Source organism: Rana temporaria, chromosome 8 (assembly GCF_905171775.1).
Source record: "Rana temporaria chromosome 8, aRanTem1.1, whole genome shotgun sequence".
NCBI classification, from domain to species: Eukaryota; Metazoa; Chordata; class Amphibia; order Anura; family Ranidae; genus Rana; species Rana temporaria.
In genome coordinates, this window is record NC_053496.1 from 181,001,780 (window position 1) to 181,021,787 (window position 20,008).

A 20,008-nucleotide genomic window follows, 5' to 3' on the forward strand; every position below is an offset into this window, starting at 1 on the left:
GTAAGCTTGATGTTTTATTGGTACAGTACTCTTCATGATCCTCTTGTTTTATCCTAATGCCGCGTACACACGATCGTTTTTCGGCATGAAAAAAAACGTTGTTTTTCAGCATTGCGAAAAAAACAAAGGGCCGGATTCAAAGAGATTTGCGCATTTATTACGGAGGCGCAGGGCAACGATTTTGCCCTGCGCCCCCGCAATTTTTTTGCGCTGCCCTCGATTCACGGAGCACAAGCTCCGTAAATTGCGCGGGCGCACCGTCAAAATGCCCGGCGTAAGAGCACGCAATTTAAATGATCCCGTAGGGGGCGGGAATCATTTAAATTAGGCGCGTTCCCGCGCCGAGCGTAGAGCGCATGCTCCGTCGGGAAAGTTTCCCGACGTGCATTGCGGCAAATGACGTCGCAAGGACGTCATTTGCTTCAAAGTGAACGTGAATGGCGTCCAGCGCCATTCACGATTCACTTACGCAAACTACGTAAAATTCAAATTTCGTGACGCGGGAACGACGGGTATACGTAACATGGGCTGCCTTGCACGAAAACCGCCGTACGTAAACGACGTATATTGCGTACGCAGGGCGCGCGCAACGCTGTGAATCGGTGTTAGTATGCAATTTGCATACTATACACTGAGCACAACGGGAACGCCACCTAGCGGCCATCGCTAGAATGCAGCCTAAGATATGCGGGCATAAGAGCCTTATGCCGCGCAGATCTTAGGCTGCAGTCGGCGTAACGAGGTTCCTGAATCAGGAGCACTCGTTACGCCGGGGCAAGTAAGCAATTGCGCTGTGTAACCTATGGTTACACAGGCGCAATTGCTTCTTGAATCCACCCCAAAGTTTTTCCAACTTCATCATTAAAAGTGATGTTGCCCACACACCATCGTTTTTGAAAAATGATGAACAAAGCGCGGTGACGTACAACGCGTACGGCGGCACTCTAAAGGGGAAGTTCTATTTGCCTTTGGGCTGCTTTTAGCTGATTCCTTGTTAGTAAAAGACGATTCGCGCTTTTTTTGTCTGTTACAGCGTGATGAATGTGCTTACTCCATTATGAATGGTAGTTTTACGAGCGCTCTCCCGTCTCATAACTTGCTTCTGGGCATGCGCGGGTTTAAAACGTCGTTTTTGCCCACACACGATCATTTTTAACAACAAGAAAAATGACATTTCAGAAGCCGAAAAACGATGTGAAGCCCACACACGATCATTTTAAATGACGTTTTTAAAAACGTTGTTTTTTTTTTCATGCCGAAAAACGATCGTGTGTACGCGGCATCACAGTTGTTTCTTTTGGCAAGCTCTCGGGTGGTTTATCTCCTTCTTCCAGGTCCAAGCAGTACGGATACCTGGAGGTTTAGATAAACGTAAAGCTTTCCTTCAATGGTCCCCTTCCTTCTATAGCACCAACATCTTCGGCCATCTCCATTGACCAGCCTGAGCCTCAGGACAGCTCCCAACTGTTCCTGATTTCGAGGGACTGTCCCTGATTTGGAGCAATGTCCCTCTATCCCTCTTTTCCCATCAGTTTGGTCTGATCCATATAGTTGTGTATAAAATGCACTTTTTATCTTTCAAAACGTATTCCCAGTGCTAAAACTTTCATCCAATTTCTAAATTGCTGCATTTGTACATTTTAAAAGCCAATATAAAGGAATAGTAGTGGTAAAAAAAAAGTCCTTGTGGATTTAATTGAATGTTTTTTTGGTTAATTCTACTTTAAGGGGGTGTGGCAAAGGGTATGTCCTATGCCTACATACATTTGTTAGTAGGTGTCCCTCATTCCCATTGAAAATGTTGGGAGGTATGGCTTCAGGTATAATGATTTGCCAGCCTGGGAGTCAGCCATCTCCATTGGTTAGCCTAGGTGTCAGCCATCTCCATGGGCCTGCCTGGGTGTGAGCCATCTCCATGGGCCAGCCTGGGCGTGAGCCATCTCCATGGGCCAGCCTGGGCATGAGCCATCTCCATGGGCCTGCCTGAGTGTGAGCCATCTCCATGGGCCAGCCTGGGCATGAGCCATCTCCATGGGCCAGCTTGGGCGTGAGCCATCTCCACGGGATTTATTGGCAGGTTTTTGCCCCAAACAAAGAGTGGAGGTGTGGTCAGCAGAGGCATCCATAACGAAAGCAATGCCGTCTTGGTAGGTACCATGACACACTAGTTTTGAAGAAACAACGCTCAAGTATCTCCTTTCAATATGGACACCTCTTCTGACTTCACCTCTAGTCCTTCATTGAGATAAAAGTATGTAGGTCAGATGTGGCCTACGTGCCATAGTTTGGAGACCCCATGCTCTCTACTGCAACCCTGGAACTAGTCCCCTTAAAGGGGTGTTCCAGGCATTTTTAATGTTTATTAAAAGTCAGCAGCTACAAAAAGTGTAGCTGCTGGCTTTTAATAAACATACACTTACCTGTTCCAGCGACGTGCCACTGGGAGCTTCGTTCGGGTCCCCCCCTTCACCGCCCGTGCCTCCACTGCAACTATGGGCACCCGGCTGTGACAGCTTTCGGCTTCACGGCCGGGAACCCACTGCACATGCACGAGCGGCGCTGCACCATCCGGTTGGACAGGCGATCGCCTGGGACCTGTCACGTGTCCCAGGCGATCGCCTACAGGGAGGGGCTGCCAAAAGGCGATTAAGTTATTTGCCTTTGCAGCCCCTCGGCGGAAAGGAGGAAGTAGGACAGGAAGTCCCACTCCTCCTGAAGCCCCCACTCCCCCCCCCAAAAAAATACATTGCAAATGTGGCATGCAAGGGGGCGAGGAGTGGATTAAGCGGAAGTTCCATTTTTGGGTGGACCTCCGCTTTAATATTGTCTGTGAATGTTTTCATTTATCCAGGTCCTGGTAGAGCTGGCAATAGTCACATTCAACTGGACGTCAACAGTCAGCTCCAATGAGTGTTCCTCACTAGAAATGAAGGTGTGGCTTGGGTAAGCTATGAAAAACCTCAACATCACAAAACAGACCCAGCTGAATGTGACTATTAGGACATGGGAACGCTACAGCAGAAGGTGAGTGGGAACAAGAGAGAGAGGACTGAGCAGCAGAGGATCAGCAGAGCTGGGTAACCGAAGCAGGAGAAACCAGCAATGTCACAGGTGGCGTGCAGCACATGAGCAATAAAGTGGGGGGTGAGCGGGGAGTGGAGGATCAGCAAACCAAAGGGTTAGCAGAGCTGAGAGTTATTACTAAGTGGGGGATCAGCAGAGCTGGGGGGTTACCACTGAGCAAAGGATCAACAGATCTGGGGAGGTTACCACTGAGTGGAGGATCAGCAGAGCTGGGGGTTACCGCTAAGCAGAGGATCAGCAGAGCTGGGGGTTACCACTGAGCAGAGGATCAGCAGAGCTGGGGAGGTTACCACTGAGTGGAGGATCAGCAGAGCTGGGGGTTACCACTAAGCAGAGGATCAGCAGAGCTGGGGGTTACCACTGAGTGGAAGATCAGCAGAGCTGGGGGGTTACTACTGAGCGTAGGATCTGCTGAATGAGGGTACTAATCAACTGGGGATCTGTGAAGCAGGGTACTAATTATCCAATACAAGTATTAAAACCCCAAAACAAAATATTTCAGCCAGTGCCAAGGCAAGGTCCCTCAGTACTCAAGACAAAAAAGTCAGTTTCCCCTCCATGAGCTTTAAACTATATCACCAGCATATGTTGCACGTCCTGCACTTTCTGCTTCTCCTCCTTTCCAAGTTGGCTGCCTCTTCTGCCTACCCCTTGGTATGGCTTATAAGGCCTTAAACGGGGTTAGTTTTCTTCCATCTCCCATCATTTGGTGATACTGCAAGTACCACACTTCCTGTCCTAGGGTGACAACACTCATACATTGTACTGCATCTGTAATACAATGTTGTCCTGTGAGGGCATGAAGTCTGTCAGGACTACAGAACATCTTCCCTGAGCAGGATTCAGGTCAAAGCCGTGTGCAGTACCACGTTTGGCCTGAGGTGGGTGGGGGGGCGCCGGAGCAGAGCCGATCGGAAAGACACAAATACTCAGTTTCCAAGGCGTCCTCTGGCCTTTCCGGCTGTTTCCGAGGCTGTCCGTGCCCTCCCACCTCTGGCCGCATGCGGTATTGCATGCCATTGACTTTAAAGCGGAGGTTCACCCTAAAAACAATTTTATAACATTACATTGTGCTCAATCTCGACATTGACAGTACGCTGATGTTTTTTCTTTTTTTTTTGCCGTACATACCGTTGTATCGCTATTTCCCCCCCCCCCCCCCCCGGCTTCCGGGTAGTGGCTCCTGCGGGAGTGGGCTTTCCTATGCACAGGCTAAGTGATTGACGTGATGACAAAAGCTTCCCCCGGCGCATAAGGCGCGTCACGTGTTGCCGAAAGAAGCTGAACTGCAAATCGGCGCCTGCGCACAGACGTTCGGCTTCTTTCGGCAACTCGTGACACGCCTTATGCGCCGGGAGGAAGCTTTTGTCATCACGTCAATCACTTAGCCTGTGCATAGGAACGCCCACTCCCGCAGGAGCCACTACCCGGAAGCCGGCGGGGAAAATAGCGATACAACGGTATGTACGGCGAAAAAAAATTAAATAAATCAGCGTACTGTCAATGTTGAGAGTGAGCACAATGTAATGTTAGAAAATTGTTTTTAGGGTGAACCTCCGCTTTAAGGGGGAAACTCGCTTTGATATGGGAGTACTTTGGATTACAAGCATTCTCCTGGAACTGATTATGCTCGTAAACCAAGGTTCCACTTGAAGAGGAATCTAGGAGACAGCTATAACCGACAAAGAAAAAGTCAGCTCAATTGGCCAACTACTGAAATAACAGTGATACTCTGATCAAAACGTTCATAACGGGATCACGGTTTCTTGGTATCCAAGGTGAAGAACGATCATAATCTGAATATACATGTAGAGGGCAAGACCTGGAGATGGTTTTGAATTCGGAATTTTGGAATTCGGAATTTTTGGTGGTATCTAAGGCAAGGAACAATCAATCTGAATAGAGATGCAAGTGTCATGACCTGTAGATGTTTTGAATATGAGGAACTTTGGTGGTTGGGTTTCAGATGTTGGTTAGGTCCACCAAACCCAGTGACAGATGGGGAAGGGCATGAGTAGCAGAAGCAAATATGCTGTCTGCTATACAATGTACAGAGATAGGCAAAGTGCCCATCTATGTATGCTTACTTAGAGTTGGTCTTAATTACCACCAGTTTCGTTACCTACAAATTGGAGGCAATTCTTTTTGAACTTGGTGTAGCCATACCACCACTTTGTAAAATTTAGGACTGGATAAAAACAGACTGGGGATCTGGAGATATCAGATTGGTGGTGTAGATGGGGGAACAGGACTGGTCACAGGAATTCAGCTTGAGGCACCTCAACGAAGATTACCCCGGGGGGGGGGTGACTTTCAGAACAAACCCAGTTTGCTACAACGAAAACAGAAGTTGACGCTGTATTTTCCAAAACTACTCCTCGCACCCCCCACAGAGAAGAAGCTCCATCCACTTTTGCGCCATTTATTTTATTTTGCCAGACAGGAAGGAAGACACATAAGATACAATCAGCCAAGTACAATATACATTATATAGAAACTGACTCTTTATTATTAGGAATATAACACATAAAATCGGTGAACATTTATAAGAGCGGGGCAAGCCAAGAATTAAAAATTTCTACTCTTCACAAAAAAAAAAAAAAAAAGAATATATACTGTATATCTTCGATCGTGCCTTCATATTGAACTCATGTGCGCGTTATACTTATATAGCACATCGTCAAAGGAAAAACATCATAATTTCTTGTGTCCCCATTCGAGGTATTCCCTTCCTGTGCTGGAGGCCACAGAGGAAGTAAATGGAAAACTCTTTATTGGGAACAGACGATAAAACCACAATAGGGGGGTCCATGCCTAACAAAAAATGTTGGCTGGAATCTTCTCTCTATACATAGATATATGGAAAAATAGCGCAGCATTGGCCATCAAGAGCTTACCCTAACTTATGGAAACGTACGCTTTTAAAAACACATGAACATTGGTTGACACCTCCTATTTCAGTCTGAGTCGATGTCCATCAGTGCGGGCACGATATGCACAAGTGTCAAAGCTTTACAGTAGATACCCAAGAGTAAAAAGCGTTACCGAGTACTGACACCTACATTCCCCATAATCACACATCTACTGGTTGAACCAAGAAGACTCGTCCTGATGGAGAGGGCCATTGTCAAACAATTCTGAGCACTACCAGAAGATGATAAATATGATGCAGATGATGAGCTATCTAGGGAAGCATCCTCACGGAATAAAAATGGCTTCTGTTCCATGCGAGTCCTGAGATGGTCAAATTCTTGGAGCCAACCACTAGTGTGAATTCTAGTGAACCATTTTTGGAGTCAACCACTGGTGTGAATACTAGTACTAGTGAACCCTTTCTGGAGCCAACCACTAGTGTGAATTTGGTGAACCGTTTCTGGAGTCTACCACTGGTGTGAATACTAGTACTAATACTAGTGAACCCTTTCTGGAGCCAACCACTGGTGTGATTTTTGGTGAATTGTTTCTGGAGCCAACCACTGGTGTGAATTCTGGTAAAACATTTCTGGAGCCAACCACTGGTGTGAATACTTGTACTAATACTAGTGAACCCTTTCTGGAGCCAACCACTGGTGTGAATTCTGGTGAACTGTTTCTGGAGCCAACCACTGGTGTGAATTCTGGTAAAACGTTTCTGGAGCCAACCACTGGTGTGAATTCTGGTAAAACGTTTCTGGAGCCAACCACTGGTGTGAATTCTGGTAAAACGTTTCTGGAGCCAACCACTGGTGTGAATACTTGTACTAATACTAGTGAACCCTTTCTGGAGCCAACCACTGGTGTGGATTCTGGTAAAACATTTCTGGAGCCAACCACTGGTGTGGATTCTGGTAAAACATTTCTGGAGCCAACCACTGGTGTGAATTCTGGTAAAACGTTTCTGGAGCCAACCACTGGTGTGGATTAATGTAGGGCCGCGTATTCACGACCGGTCCATCCGATGAGAATGGTCCGACGGACCATTTTCATCGGTTCACCGCTGAAGCAGACTGATGTGCGTACACACCATCAGTTCAAAAACCGATCGGGTCAGAACGCGGTGACGTTAAACACAACGACGTGCTGAAAAAAAAACGAAGTTTAATGCTTCCAAGCATGCGTCGACTTGATTCTGAGCATGCGCGGGTTTTGAACCGATGCTTTTGTGTACTAACCATCAGTTTGGACCTATCGGTCAGCGGTCCATTGGTTCGATTTTAAAGCAAGTTCTCTAATTTTTGTCCGAAGGACAAAAGACCGATGGGGCGTACACACGGACGGTTTGGACCGATGAAACTGAACTTCGGTCCGTTTTCATCGGTTTGGACCGATGGTGTGTACGCGGCCTGAAACGTTTCTGGAGCCAACCACTGGTGTGGATTATTGTGAAACGTTTCTGGAGCCAACCACTGATGTGGATTATGGTGAAACATTTCTGGATCCAACCACTGGTGTGGATTATTGTGAAACGTTTCTGGAGCCAACCACTGGTGTGGATTATTGTGAAACGTTTCTGGAGCCAACCACTGGTGTGGATTATGGTGAAACGTTTCTGGATCCAACCACTAGTGTGGATTATGGCCAAACGTTTCTGGATCCAACCACTGGTGTGGATTATGGTGAAACGTTTCTGGTGCCAACCACTGGTGTGGATTATGGCGAAACATTTCTGGATCCAACCACTGGTGTAGATTATTGTGAAATGTTTCTGGAGCCAACCACTGGTGTGGATTATTGTGAAACGTTTCTGGAGCCAACCACTGGTGTGGATTATGGTGAAACGTTTCTGGATCCAACCACTGGTGTGGATTATGGTGGAACGTTTCTGGAGCCAACCACTGGTGTGGATTATGGTGAAACGTTTCTGGATCCAACCACTAGTGTGGATTATGGTGAAACATTTCTGGATCCAACCACTGGTGTGAATTCTAGTGAACCGTTTCTGGATCCAACCACTAGTGTGAATTCTGGTGAACGGTTTCTGGAGCCAATCACTGGTGAGAATTTTGGAAAACCGTTTCCTGTGCTACATCCAATGAATTATGTTCTTTACTCGAACGCTAGAGGGAATCCCAGATGTTTCATAAAGCCTTCCCCTTGCTCACAGTGGTGTATTTTTCCAAGTTCTTTATGTTTGCTAGGCTCTGAAATATCTTCCCATATGTGAATAGAAACTCTACCCTGCACAGTTCTCAGCTGTGTAACATGATCTGAATTCTCTGGTGCCAGGCCAAATGTTATGTCCAAAACATTTCCCACACCCTGCGCGTGAAAGCAGCTTCCTCTGGTGCCCAGATCATTCATGTGTGGTGTTACTGGGACTCTGTGTGGGACCTTCATGGCTAGGACTGCGCTGTCGCATGCACTAGCTCATGTTTTATAAGCTGAGACTTATCGAGGTAGCTTTTATCGCATTTGGAGCAAGGGTACGGCTTTATCCCGGTGTGGATCACCTCGTGTCTGGCCAGCGCTGACCTGGCTACAAAGCTTTTACCACACTCTGAACACGAATACTGCATATCTCCCGCATGCCTCCTTTGGTGGGTGACGAGGCTGCTTTTCAGTGTGAAGCCTTTCCCGCACTCGAAGCACCAAAACGGCTTCAATCCGCTATGAACGCTCCAGTGTCTGTTCAATTCTGATTTACCGGCAAAGCTTTTCCCGCACTCAGAGCATATGTATGGCCTCTCCCCCGAGTGATACCTCTTATGTGCAGTAAGCTGCGATTTATCCATGAAACACTTCCCGCACTCTGTGCATTCATACGGGCGCTCGCCTGTATGTGACCTCCGGTGTCTGATGAGTTCTGACTTTCGTGGAAATCCTTTCCCGCAGTCCCCGCAGGAAAACGGAAACTCCCCAGAATGGCTAAACAGGTGTTTACGAAGATCGGAGTTCTGCGAGAAACCTTTCCCGCACTCGGTACATTTGAAAGGCCGCTCGCCGACGTGAGTGGTCTGATGTATGTTGAGATGGGTTCTGCGTATGAAGGTTTTCCCGCAGACGGTGCATGAAAACGGACGCTCTCCTGTGTGGAGCTTCTGATGTCCGCGGAGACTGGACTTCGAGGTGAAGCTTTTGCCGCATTCGGAACAGGAGAATAACTCGTTGCCTCGCTCTCCAGTCCTCTGGGTCGAAGCGTCTGGTCCTGCGAGAAAATTTACACCCGCTCGGCCTGTGGATGGTCCCTGGCGATTGGAGGGACCTGGAAACCTGTACGAATTGTAACGCTTCGGGTGGGAAGTGGAAGTTCTGGAATTACCATCTGCATAGTCATCCAGCTCACCATCAGGAGACAAATCGGGACGTCCTTCCGAAGTATTTTGGCGTCCATATTCTAAAAATATAAAAATCAAATTTTCGTTAAAGCTTTAGTATAATCCATGTGTATCATGCCTTTCCCTTGTCCCCCTCCCCCCAAACATGCAATTCAATTTTCCAATAAAATTATTAATAAAACAGCTCAAGATCCAATTATGTATTTTACGGTACTTTCTGCTGGTCTGTGCTCTATAGTAAGATTGTGTTTGGTGGGAGGGGAGGGGCCAGCAGGCTTCTGTAAACATCAGAATACAGGGCCTAGAAAGTTAAATAAAAGAACACATCTCTGGCATCCCTTTAGACATGCATCTCCGCTGGTCACTGGATTCTACAGACTTTAGCTATGCAATCTATTGATCATTTTGGGAGTGTAATAACACAATTAATCGTGATCATTAAAGCGGAGTTCCACCGTAAAGTGGAACTTCCGCTCATCTGATTCCCCCCCCCCCCCCTCCAGTGTCACAATTGGCACCTTTCGGGGGGGGGGGGGGGACAGGATACCTGTCTTTCACAGGTATCCTTTTCCACTTCCTGGAGCCTCAGCAGCGGATATTGGTGTCACGGCTGGGGCTCCCTCCTCCGGCCGCCAGGCCAGTAGGAAAAAAGGGAGTGGGACTTGTGCATGTGCAGTAGGGTTCCCGGCCTGGAGCCTAAAGGATACACTGCCAGGTACCCTTACCCGCAATGTCAGCACCCAACAGCTGATGGAAACATCAGCTGCGGGTGCCGACATCGCTGGACTCCAGGACAGGCAAGTGTCCTCAGTGCCGATCCTGACCTCCCTGGGGCCCTAAGCAAAATTACATGTCACATTTAAGTTTAGAAGTGGGGGGGCTGCCGAAAATTACATGTCACATTAAAGTTGAGAAGCGGGGGGAGGGGGTGCTCTGCTATCGGAACAGACATCTTACATTAAAGTGAAACGCCGGGGATGCTGATTTCTTACCTCTTCTCCCATGCAGCCAGCGAGTTGAGGGGCCGAAAATGACTTCTCACCAGGCGGGGCCTCTAGTAATTTGGGGGGGGGGGGCCTGCAGCTTTGCGGGGCCCTAAGCGGCTTGCATAGTGAGCCTATAGGGTGGATCGGCCCTGAGTGTCCCATTATTAAAATCCAGCAGCTGCAGTATCTGTAGCTGCTGGTTTTTAATAAAAAAAAAAATTGGGCGGAACACCGCTTTAAAGTCTGCACCATCCAAAGACCACCAGGGAGGAGCATGCACATCTAAAGGGATGCCAGGGATGTGTTTTTTTATACACAGTGGGGAATATTATCATTTGATCCCCTGCCGATTTTGTAAGTTTACCACTTGCAAAGAAATGAAGTCTGTAATTAATATGATAGAGACAGAATATCTACCAAAAAATCCAGAAAAAACACGATACAAATGTTATAAATGGAGTTGCAGTTCAGTGAGTAAAATAAGTATTTGATCCCCAAGCAAAACATGACTTAGTAGTTGGTGGAGAAACCCTTGTTGGGAAGCACAGAGGTCAGACGTTTCTTAAAGGTGGCGACTAGGGATGAGCTCTGGTGTGTTTTCGCACACTCCACGTGCAGAACCCGCCAGAAAGTCGGCACGGAGACATTTTCCCGATGCGCAGCTGCAGAGTTCGGGAAATGTCTCACTGCCTGTGATTAGCGCAGCGCAGTGCAGACTTCCTAGCAGGCTCTGCATGTGGAGTGTGTGCGAACATGCCCGGAGCTCATCCCTATTGGTGACCAGGTTTGCACACATCTCAGGAGGGATTTTGGTCCACTCTTCTTTACAGATCTTCTCTAAATCCTTAAGGTTTCTTGGCAACTCGAAGTTTCAGCTCCTTCCATAAATTTTCTATAGGATTACGGTCTGGAGACTGGCTAGGCCTTCTACAATGTTCTGGCTGAGGGTTCTCCTCCAAGATTTTACAATACCAGGTTTGCACACATCTCAAGGGATTTTGGTCCTCTCTTCTTTACAGATCTTCTCTAAATCCTTAAGGTTTCTTGGCAACTCGAAGTTTCAGCTCCCTACATACATTTTCGATAGGATTAAGGTCTGGAGACTGGCTAGGCCACTCCATGACCTTTGTTGCCTTGGCGGTATGTTTTGGGTCATTGTCATGCTGGAAGACCCATCCACAATGTTCTGGCTGAGGGAAGAAGGTTCTCATCCAAGACTTTACAATACATGGCCCCATCCATTGGCCCCTCAATACGGCAAAGTCGGTCTGTACCTTTATCAGAGAAACAGCCCCAAAGCTTCATGTTTCAGTTCTGGGCTGATCCCTCACGTTTCTCATAATCATCCTCACCCCATGAAGCAAAATGTTGCATGGAGCCTCAGCCCGTGGGCGATTGATGGCCATTTTGTATTTCTTCCATTTTCGAATAATCCTCCAACAGTTTTCTTCTCACCAAGCTTCTTGCTGATGGTCTGGTAACCCATTCCAGCCTTGTGCAGGTCTACAATCTTGTCCCTGACGTCCTTTGACAGCTCTTTGGTCTTGCCCATGATGGTTGGTGAGGTTTGAGGGCCGGCCATCGTATTGCACGACAGTCACTTTCCACTCACTCTCCCATCTTCCTTCTCCCCCACTTTCTTTTTTATTCCCCCCCCCCCCCCCGTGTTTGTCACTTTATGTCTTTTTTTGTTTGGTGCACGCTTTTGTTCACTGTGTGATTAGTAGGGTTTCGGTCCTCGGGCCAGCCCTGAACATCTTGGGAGTAGGTGGATGTAACGGTATGGCCCGTGGGACCCAGAGGCTCTTGAAGGATGTGGGGGTACTCCTGTGTCAGCTTTACCAATGACTCTTGTGTCTAGGGCACAGGTGGCAAACACAAGGCCCGCGGGCCAAATCCGGCCCTCCAGGCCATTTCATGTGGTCCTCACACCTCTCCTGCAGCTCCAGCCCTCCTTTGGTCCTACTTCAGACCCTTACTTTCTGCTTTCAAGCAATGCATCCAGCTTTTTCCATCAGCAGCATAAGGAAAGGGGGGGTGCACTGTGATTTAAGAAAGAGTGAAGGACTCAACTTCTGATGGTTGGGTGGCTCTTGACATCTGTAAAGGGGAGGGGGTGCTCTGGACATCTAATCTTACAGATACAACTGGCCCTTTTGAGGGAAATCATAATGCTGATGCGGCCCGCAATGAAATAAGAGTTTGACAACCCTGGTCTAGGGTCATCCTATGTCCACTAGGGGCATAAGATGACTGAGAACTGATATCATGGATTACATGAGATGGGACAGTAATGATAATTCATGTATTGCAGGATCTTGGAATATTACAAGTTGTTCATTCTGAACACAACAGGTCAATAGAGTGAGTCATTCAATGTGGAACATAGACTGTTAAGATGTTAATCACCTCCAGCTACCTGGCTGTAGTGATGAAAGCTTGCTGTGATTGCATTCTATTGTGTTAATTAAGCCTGGCTCCTAAGATATTTCATGGAGCTACGCTAACTGACACTGTATTGTGTGAAAGTTCTATTGATGCTAATATGTGTTGTGAGTGAACACACTCTACAGGTCAGACGTCTGACTTATGTTCACTAAAGGAATGTGTATCGTGTAGCAGGTGAGAATAGCTTAACACGGAGTCAGAAAGTCTGTCTAAGATGTGGATTGAGGGGCACTCGTTAGCACCCATTGTGTGATGTTGTGGGTGGAGTGTGTCATTGTCCCTTTGATTCCTGCAGCATGCTTTCTAACTGTATATAAGAAACCTGAGTTTACCATTAAAGTCTGTGGGGTAGATTCACATAGATTAACGGATCTTTAGATCCGCGTAATCAATGCGATTTTTCCCAGTGCGCATGCTCCAAATGACGTCGCTAGAACGTCATTGTTTTCGGCGTGAACGTAAATTACGTCCATCCGTATTCGCGACCGACTTACGCAAACGACGTAAAAATTCAAAACTCGGCGCGGGAACGACGGCCATACTTAACATTAGCTACCCCTCATATAGCAGGGGTAACTATCCGCCGGAAAAAGCCGAACGCAAACGACGTAAAAAAAAAAACGACGGGCGGGCATTCGTTTCTGAATCGGCGGATCTCCTCATTTGCATATTCGTCGCGAGTAAAACACGAAACGCCACCTAGCGGCCAGCGGAAGATTGCAGCCTAAGATCCGACGGTGTAAGTCGCTTACACCTGTCGGATCTAAGGGAGATCTATGCGTAACTGATTCTTATGAATCAGGCGCATAGATCCGAGCCTCGGATCTCAGAGATACGACGGTGTATCAGGAGATACGCCGTCGTATCTCTTTGTGAATCTCCCCCTGTCTGTTTGGAACCAGAGAACAGAGCTGTGTCTCGTTCTTCTGGGGAAAATCCAATGGGTCCTGTCTGCTGGATTGTGGAGTGTCGGAAGCTGTCTTGGGTTGGTGGAATGGAATATCGTAACAGCGTTAACCCCTGACCTTTACAGTGGACATGGCCTTCTGGCTTAGTTCGCCTGCTCTCATGGTGTCTCCCTTCGGGGGAGCCCCACCTAATACTGGGAGGGGGTTCTGTTTCGGCAGACCCTCCAAGGAATGGGGCCCGTGTCGGCTTCGGTTGCTCGGACCACTTGAGTACCTCAGTCCCCGTCTGGAGCCTAACGCCCCAGGGGGTCAGGTCCTTCTAACGGAGGACCATTTGACGCAGCACCCGTTACACGTTTTTGTGTTTTTACTCTTTATGTGTGTGCGCGCATTTTTTCTGCACCGGGTGGAGTTTTTGGGTTGTGTTTTGCACGCCACAGGCTTTTCAATCGAAAAAAAATGATGGTGAGATTTGAATGGAAAAAGGAGATTCGTGGACAAGCGTCTTTTATACACACAATGCGTTTTTGTTAGGAGACCCTGACTTATCCGTGTACCACATGAGCACCTACTGTAGCCAAAACTATTGTTGGTTGCTAAGGGATCAAATACTTATTTTACTGACTGAGCCGCAACTCAATTTAGAACTTTTGTATCATGTGTTTTTTTCTGGATTCCTGGCAGAGAAAGCCAGAAGATGAAAGAGGTGGCCCAACGACAGTATAGATGAGGAGGCGAGGGGATGATTATTGAAGTTATAGGCACGTAAAATAAGGGTGGGCTGAATATAGCTTCTTCAAAGGATTAGATGCATGTTTCCAGGGCACGGAGTGTAACCAGGTTCAACATAAGCGAAGACTTGTTAAAAAATGTGAGATAAAAAGGTAATGCCGCGTACACACGACCGTTTTTCATGACGAGAAAAATTAAATTTTTTTAAATTGGTCGTAAAAAACGGTCGTGTGTGGGCTCCAGAGTATTTTTCTCAACTAGAAAAACGGGCGTTAAAAATTTAGAACATGCTCTATTTTTTTCACGTCGTGAAAAACGGTCATGTGTATGCTTTAAAGAGGGGGGAGGGGGGAACGTGCATGCTCAGAAGCAAGTTATGAGACGGGGAAATTAGCATAAGCAGCCCAAAGGATGGCGCCATTCGAATGGAACTTCCCCTTTATAGTGCCGTCGTACGTGTTGTACATCACCGCGCTTTGCTCGAGCATTTTTTTTTTCCATGATCGTGTGTATGCAAGGCGGGCTTGAGAGGAATCACTTTGAGAAAAACAGTGGGGTAGATTCAGGTAGGGGCGCGCACTGATACGGCGGCGCAGCGTATCGTCTTTAGACTACGCCGCCGTAAATTACAGGAGCAAGCGATGTATTCACGAAGCACTTGCTCCGTAAGTTGCGGCGGCGTAGCGTAAAAAGGGACGGCGTAAGCGCGCGTAATTTAAATGATCCGGTAGGGGGCGTGGATCATTTAAATTAGGCGCGTTCCCACGCCGAACGTACTGCGCATGCGCCGTCCCTAAAATTTCCCGACCTGCATTGCGGTAAATGACGTTGCAAGGACGTCATTGGTTTCGACGTGAACGTAAATGGCGTCCAGCGCCATTCACGGACTTATGCAAACAACGTAAAATTTTCAAACCGCGACACGGGAACGACGTCCATACTTAACATTGGCTGCGCCTCCTAATAGCAGGAGCAGCATTACGCCGAAAAAGCCTTAACGCAAACGACGTAAAAAACGAACGCCGCACGTACGCTTATGAATCGGCGTATCTAAGAAATTAGCATATTCTACGCCAACAACAACGGAAGCGCCCCTAGCGGCAAAAGTTATATTGCATGCAATTCTACGCCGCCGCAATCAAGTTACGTCGGTGGAGGAAGCCTATTTTTTCAGCGTAACTGCCTTTGTGAATCGGCGTAACGCTACGCGGGCGCGGAATTTAAATTACGGCGGCGTATCTGGAGATACGCCGCAGCAAAAGGTACCTGAATCTACCCCATTGTTTTTTTCCACGACATGAATCACAGTTGTGTGTACGCGGCCTAAGGCTGGGGTTGATTTATTAACCACTTGCCGACCACTGCACGCCGATATACGTCGGCAGAATGGCAGCGGTGGGCAAATGTTTTGTGTGTCCCCCTTGACGAAGTGACCGTGGGCCCCAAGAACTCGATGTTCGCCGGCGGCCCACGATCGTGTCACGGCGAGGCAGAACGGCTTGTTCTCAAATTCCAATCGTGTGTGTGTGGACAATTCCGACGCACAAAATTCCACGCATGCTCTGAATCAAATACGAGACGGAAGCGCTCGGTCTGGTAAAATTTGCGTTCGTAATGGAGATCGCACTATTGTCACGCTGTTACGGACTGAAAAGCATGAATCGTCTCTCACCAAACTTTTACTAACACGACTGGTATTGAACTTCCCTTTAATAGTGCCGTCGTACGTCTTGTACGTGACTGCGTTCTTGGTGTTCGGAATTTACGACAACATTTGTGCGACTGTGTGTATGCAACACAAGTTTGAGCCAACATCCGTCGGGGAAAAAATCTATGGTTTTGTTGTCGGAATTTCCGATCGTCTGTACGCAGCATTAGAATCACTCCCTAGGACACACTTAACCCCTTCATCGCCCCCTAGTGGTTAACTCCTTTACTGGCAGTGTCATTTACACAGTAATCAGTGCATTTTTATAGCACTGATCGCTGTAAAAATGATAATGGTCCCAAAATGGTGTCAAAAGTGTCCGCCATAATGTCACAGTCACGATAAAAAAAACGCTGATCGCCGCCATTACTAGTTAAAAAAAAAAAAAAGCCATAAAACTATCCCCTACTTTGTAAACGCTATAACTTTTATGCAAACCAATCAAAAAACGCTTATTGCGATTTTTTTTTAACCAAAAATATGTACAATACACATCGGACTAAACTGAGAAAAAAAAAAATGATTTTTTTTATATATTTTTTTGGGGATATTTATTTTAGCAAAAAATTTAAAATTAAAATAAAATTTTCGCTATATTTTGTTTATAGCGCAAAAAATAAAAACCACAGAGGTGATCAAATACCACCAGAAGTAAGCTCTATTCGTGGGAAAAAAAGGACATCAATTTTATTTGGAAGCCACGTCGCACGACCGCGCAATTGTCAGTTAAAGCGACGCAGTGCCCAATCGCAAAAAGTGGCCTGGCCTTTGGCCAGCTAAATGGTCCGGGGCTGAAGTGCTTAATACTCACGTTCATAATCTGAAGAAAAGTCCTCCTCTTTAATCGTCACCATCATCACTTCCTCCTCTATAGACTGATCACCCATCATATAACTTTCCTCATCGTCCTCTTCACCTTCAACTTTCGCATCGCTCGGTTCTTCAGCCTCGGATTTTGGATTCATCAGTTCTTCGCTCTCAAATTTTCTATTTATCGGTTCTTCATCCTTAAATTTTCTATTCGTTGGTTCTTCATCCTCAAATTTCGTATTCATCAGTTCTTCCCTCTCAAATTTTGTAGCAATTGGTTCTTTGCCTTCAATCTTCGTGTCAATGAGTTCCTCAGGCTCAACTTTTGCATTAATTGGCTCTTCACCCTAAAATCAACCAAAACAAAAAAAAACAATGAATATCTCTACAATACAATATTGGCCCAACAGAGCCAGAAATCATCTCAACAGTTTGGACAGGACTGGGAATTATTTCCACCTACCTGATCCTTCTGTGGTGAATCACAATCTTCCGGTGAGGAATCCCCATAATAAATAGGACTGGAATATCTCTCTGATGAGTTCTCATTACTGGATCCACCTATAGGAAACACACACACTGACTGAATACATTGTTTCTATGTGTTTATCAGATGATGGGGGATCTAGGTGGAGCCTCCGTACTGCTCTCTCCTTTACAATAATGTGCACCACCGTACAGTTTGGGCCCCAATGTTAGCTAGGAATACAGAGGACGGGGACATCTCTCTGGTGGGTTCCCATTACTGGATCCATCTGTAGGAAACACACACACACTGACTGAATACATTGTTTCTATATGTTTATCAGATGATGGGGGATCTAGGTGGAGCCTCCGTACTGCTCTCTCCTTTACAATAAAGTCTCCTCTTACCCGGTGATGTGAGGGGCGGCTGATTCTCCATCATGACGTCCTTGTAGAGATCCTTGTGTCCTTCTAAATACTCCCACTCCTCCATGGAGAAATAGACAGTGACATCCTGATACCTTATAGGAACCTGACACACACAATGATACAGTCACCATCCAGACACACCCCTTGTCTGTTACTGGATAATGTCCCAGAATTCTCGGCACCGCTCACCTCTTTCATAAGAAGCTCAGAGATCTTACCGATGACATCTAGAATCTTCTGGTCATCGTTTCCCTTAAGCATCAGCGTGTCAGATGGCGGCATTGTGATGGTCACACGGTCACCGGCCTTCAGAGGGACATAATTCTGTAATGAAAGAGCAGCAACTGGGTCACCTCATCGTCCCAGGATCCCTACATTCTTCAGATAAATGTGTTATTAACCAAGATAATAGGAACATGTCATGTGACCTCCCAGAATCCTCCTCACCTCTCCGGTCAGGTCTGTGTTTTATTAATAGAGATAAAAATGATGTCATGTGAACTCCCAGAATCCTCCTCACCTCTCCAAAGAGCAGGCAGATGATTTCCAGGGTGAGGTCCAATATCTTCTCGGTCATCTTACTCTTCGACATCCTTAGTGGTGTGTTTTAGAAGAATTTCTGGCCAGAATACGGCACAAACGGCCTTGGATTTTGTTTCCGTTTCCTCAATCAGGGGTAACTAATCTGAAAATGAAAAAAAAAAAAAAAGAAGGACATGAAATATCTGGCGCAAATAATCAAATAAATGACAAGAGTTCATAGTTTTTATTGTATGGCATTCCTGCCCACGAAGCCTGTTTAAGGATCTACAAAGGGATATTAAAGCCTACAGCAGGGATATGCAATTAGCGGATCTCCAGCTGTTGCAAAACTACAAGTCCCATCATGCCTCTGACTCTGGGTGTTATGCTTGTGGCTGTCAGAGTCTTGCTATGCCTCATGGGAATCGTAGTTCTGCAACAGCTGGAGGTCCGCTAATCGCATATCCCCGGCCTACAGAATACATATTTTGTCTCGTTTTCTCTACGGCATAATTTGGGGCTACTCTGCCTAAAGCCCCGTACACACGGTCGGAATTCCCTACAGAAAAAGTCAGATGGGAGCTTTTGGTCGAGAATTCCGACAGTGTGCATGCTCCATCAGACGTTTTTGGTCGGGAATTCCGACAGAAAAATAGATTGAGAGCTGGTTTTCAATTTTCCCGTTGGAATTTCTGACTGACTTTTAATCCAGACTGTGTGTATGGGGCATAAACGTTGAACAAACAATCCAAGACATTCTCATAATATCTGCATTTACATTTCACAGTCAACACAAGACATTCTCAGCTGGGAAGAGAATGCATAGTGCTCTACTGATATCTGCATCACTACTCCGCAACCACAGTGAGACCTTATCGGACCCGAAGTTTGCGTCATGAACCAAGAGACACAGACAAAGATATAGATAAAGATAGCCAAGTCATTGTAGCTGGGGTAGTGGAAACATTGTCTGAAGAAATAAATAGTAACTAATTTATTGAGGGTGACCTCCATGATACACCACCCAAACAAACAATAGGACCTACTTCCACAGGAACCCCAGGTAGCCCTAATACAGAACATGTAACTACGCTGACAGACATTATGAAAGCAATCAACAGATGTAATATCTCTGAATATTCTCACCAAAAAGCTAGAGGGAATGAGGGAAGAAATAGGTCTGCTAAGACAAGATATACATACAATTAGAGAAAGAATATCGGGTGCAGAAGAAAGAATAAGTACTCTTGAAGATTCCTTACAGATAGTCATGTCAGGAATGATAGTCATAGTCACATTACAACGACTATCGGTATATGAATTTCGTTCGGAAGACCTGGAGAACCGCTCCCGACGAAACAATATTAGGGTGGTTGGGTTACCAGAACGGATCGAAGGCAATATCGGACCCGAAGCTAAGGCACCTCATGCAACCATATATGCTTCACCATTCCAAAACCAAGGTAAGACCTTCTCAGGCCCAAAGAGAAGGCAACCTGCTTCACCCATATCTGCGTCACAATTCCACAACATACATAAGACGTTCTCGGAAATGAAGAATGCATGGCACTCTTACCTTGGTTGTGAAGTGGTGAAACAGACATTGGCAGACATATTAGACCCAAAGCTAAGACACTGCACGCAACCCAAATGTGCTTAACC

At 46.5% G+C, this 20,008-nt stretch overlaps 1 protein-coding gene across 1 annotated transcript; it reads right to left on the reverse strand.

The window, feature by feature from the left end:
• Positions 1–7,783: 7,783 nt before the first annotated feature.
• Positions 7,784–17,836, reverse strand: LOC120910094 (zinc finger protein 501-like). Its single transcript, XM_040321957.1, has 4 exons — positions 17,804–17,836; positions 17,394–17,491; positions 16,932–17,277; positions 7,784–9,397 (listed from the first exon to the last, which is right to left on the reverse strand). Exons 1-4 carry the CDS (start codon positions 17,832–17,834, stop codon positions 8,403–8,405), a joined length of 1,470 nt encoding a protein of 489 aa, XP_040177891.1. The 5' UTR covers positions 17,835–17,836; the 3' UTR covers positions 7,784–8,402.
• Positions 17,837–20,008: the final 2,172 nt, after the last annotated feature.

Bases quoted from the DNA above. Each gene is read 5' to 3' on its own strand.
- LOC120910094 (XM_040321957.1), bottom strand. From the start codon at position 17,834: ATGGAGAATCAGCCGCCCCTCACATCACCGG. The intron at 17,278-17,393 runs GTAGGTGGAAAT...GGTTGATTTTAG, and splicing joins ATTCACCACAGAAGGATCAG to GGTGAAGAGCCAATTAATGC. The intron at 9,398-16,931 runs GTGAGTATTAAG...TTATATTTTTAG, and splicing joins CTTTTCTTCAGATTATGAAC to AATATGGACGCCAAAATACT.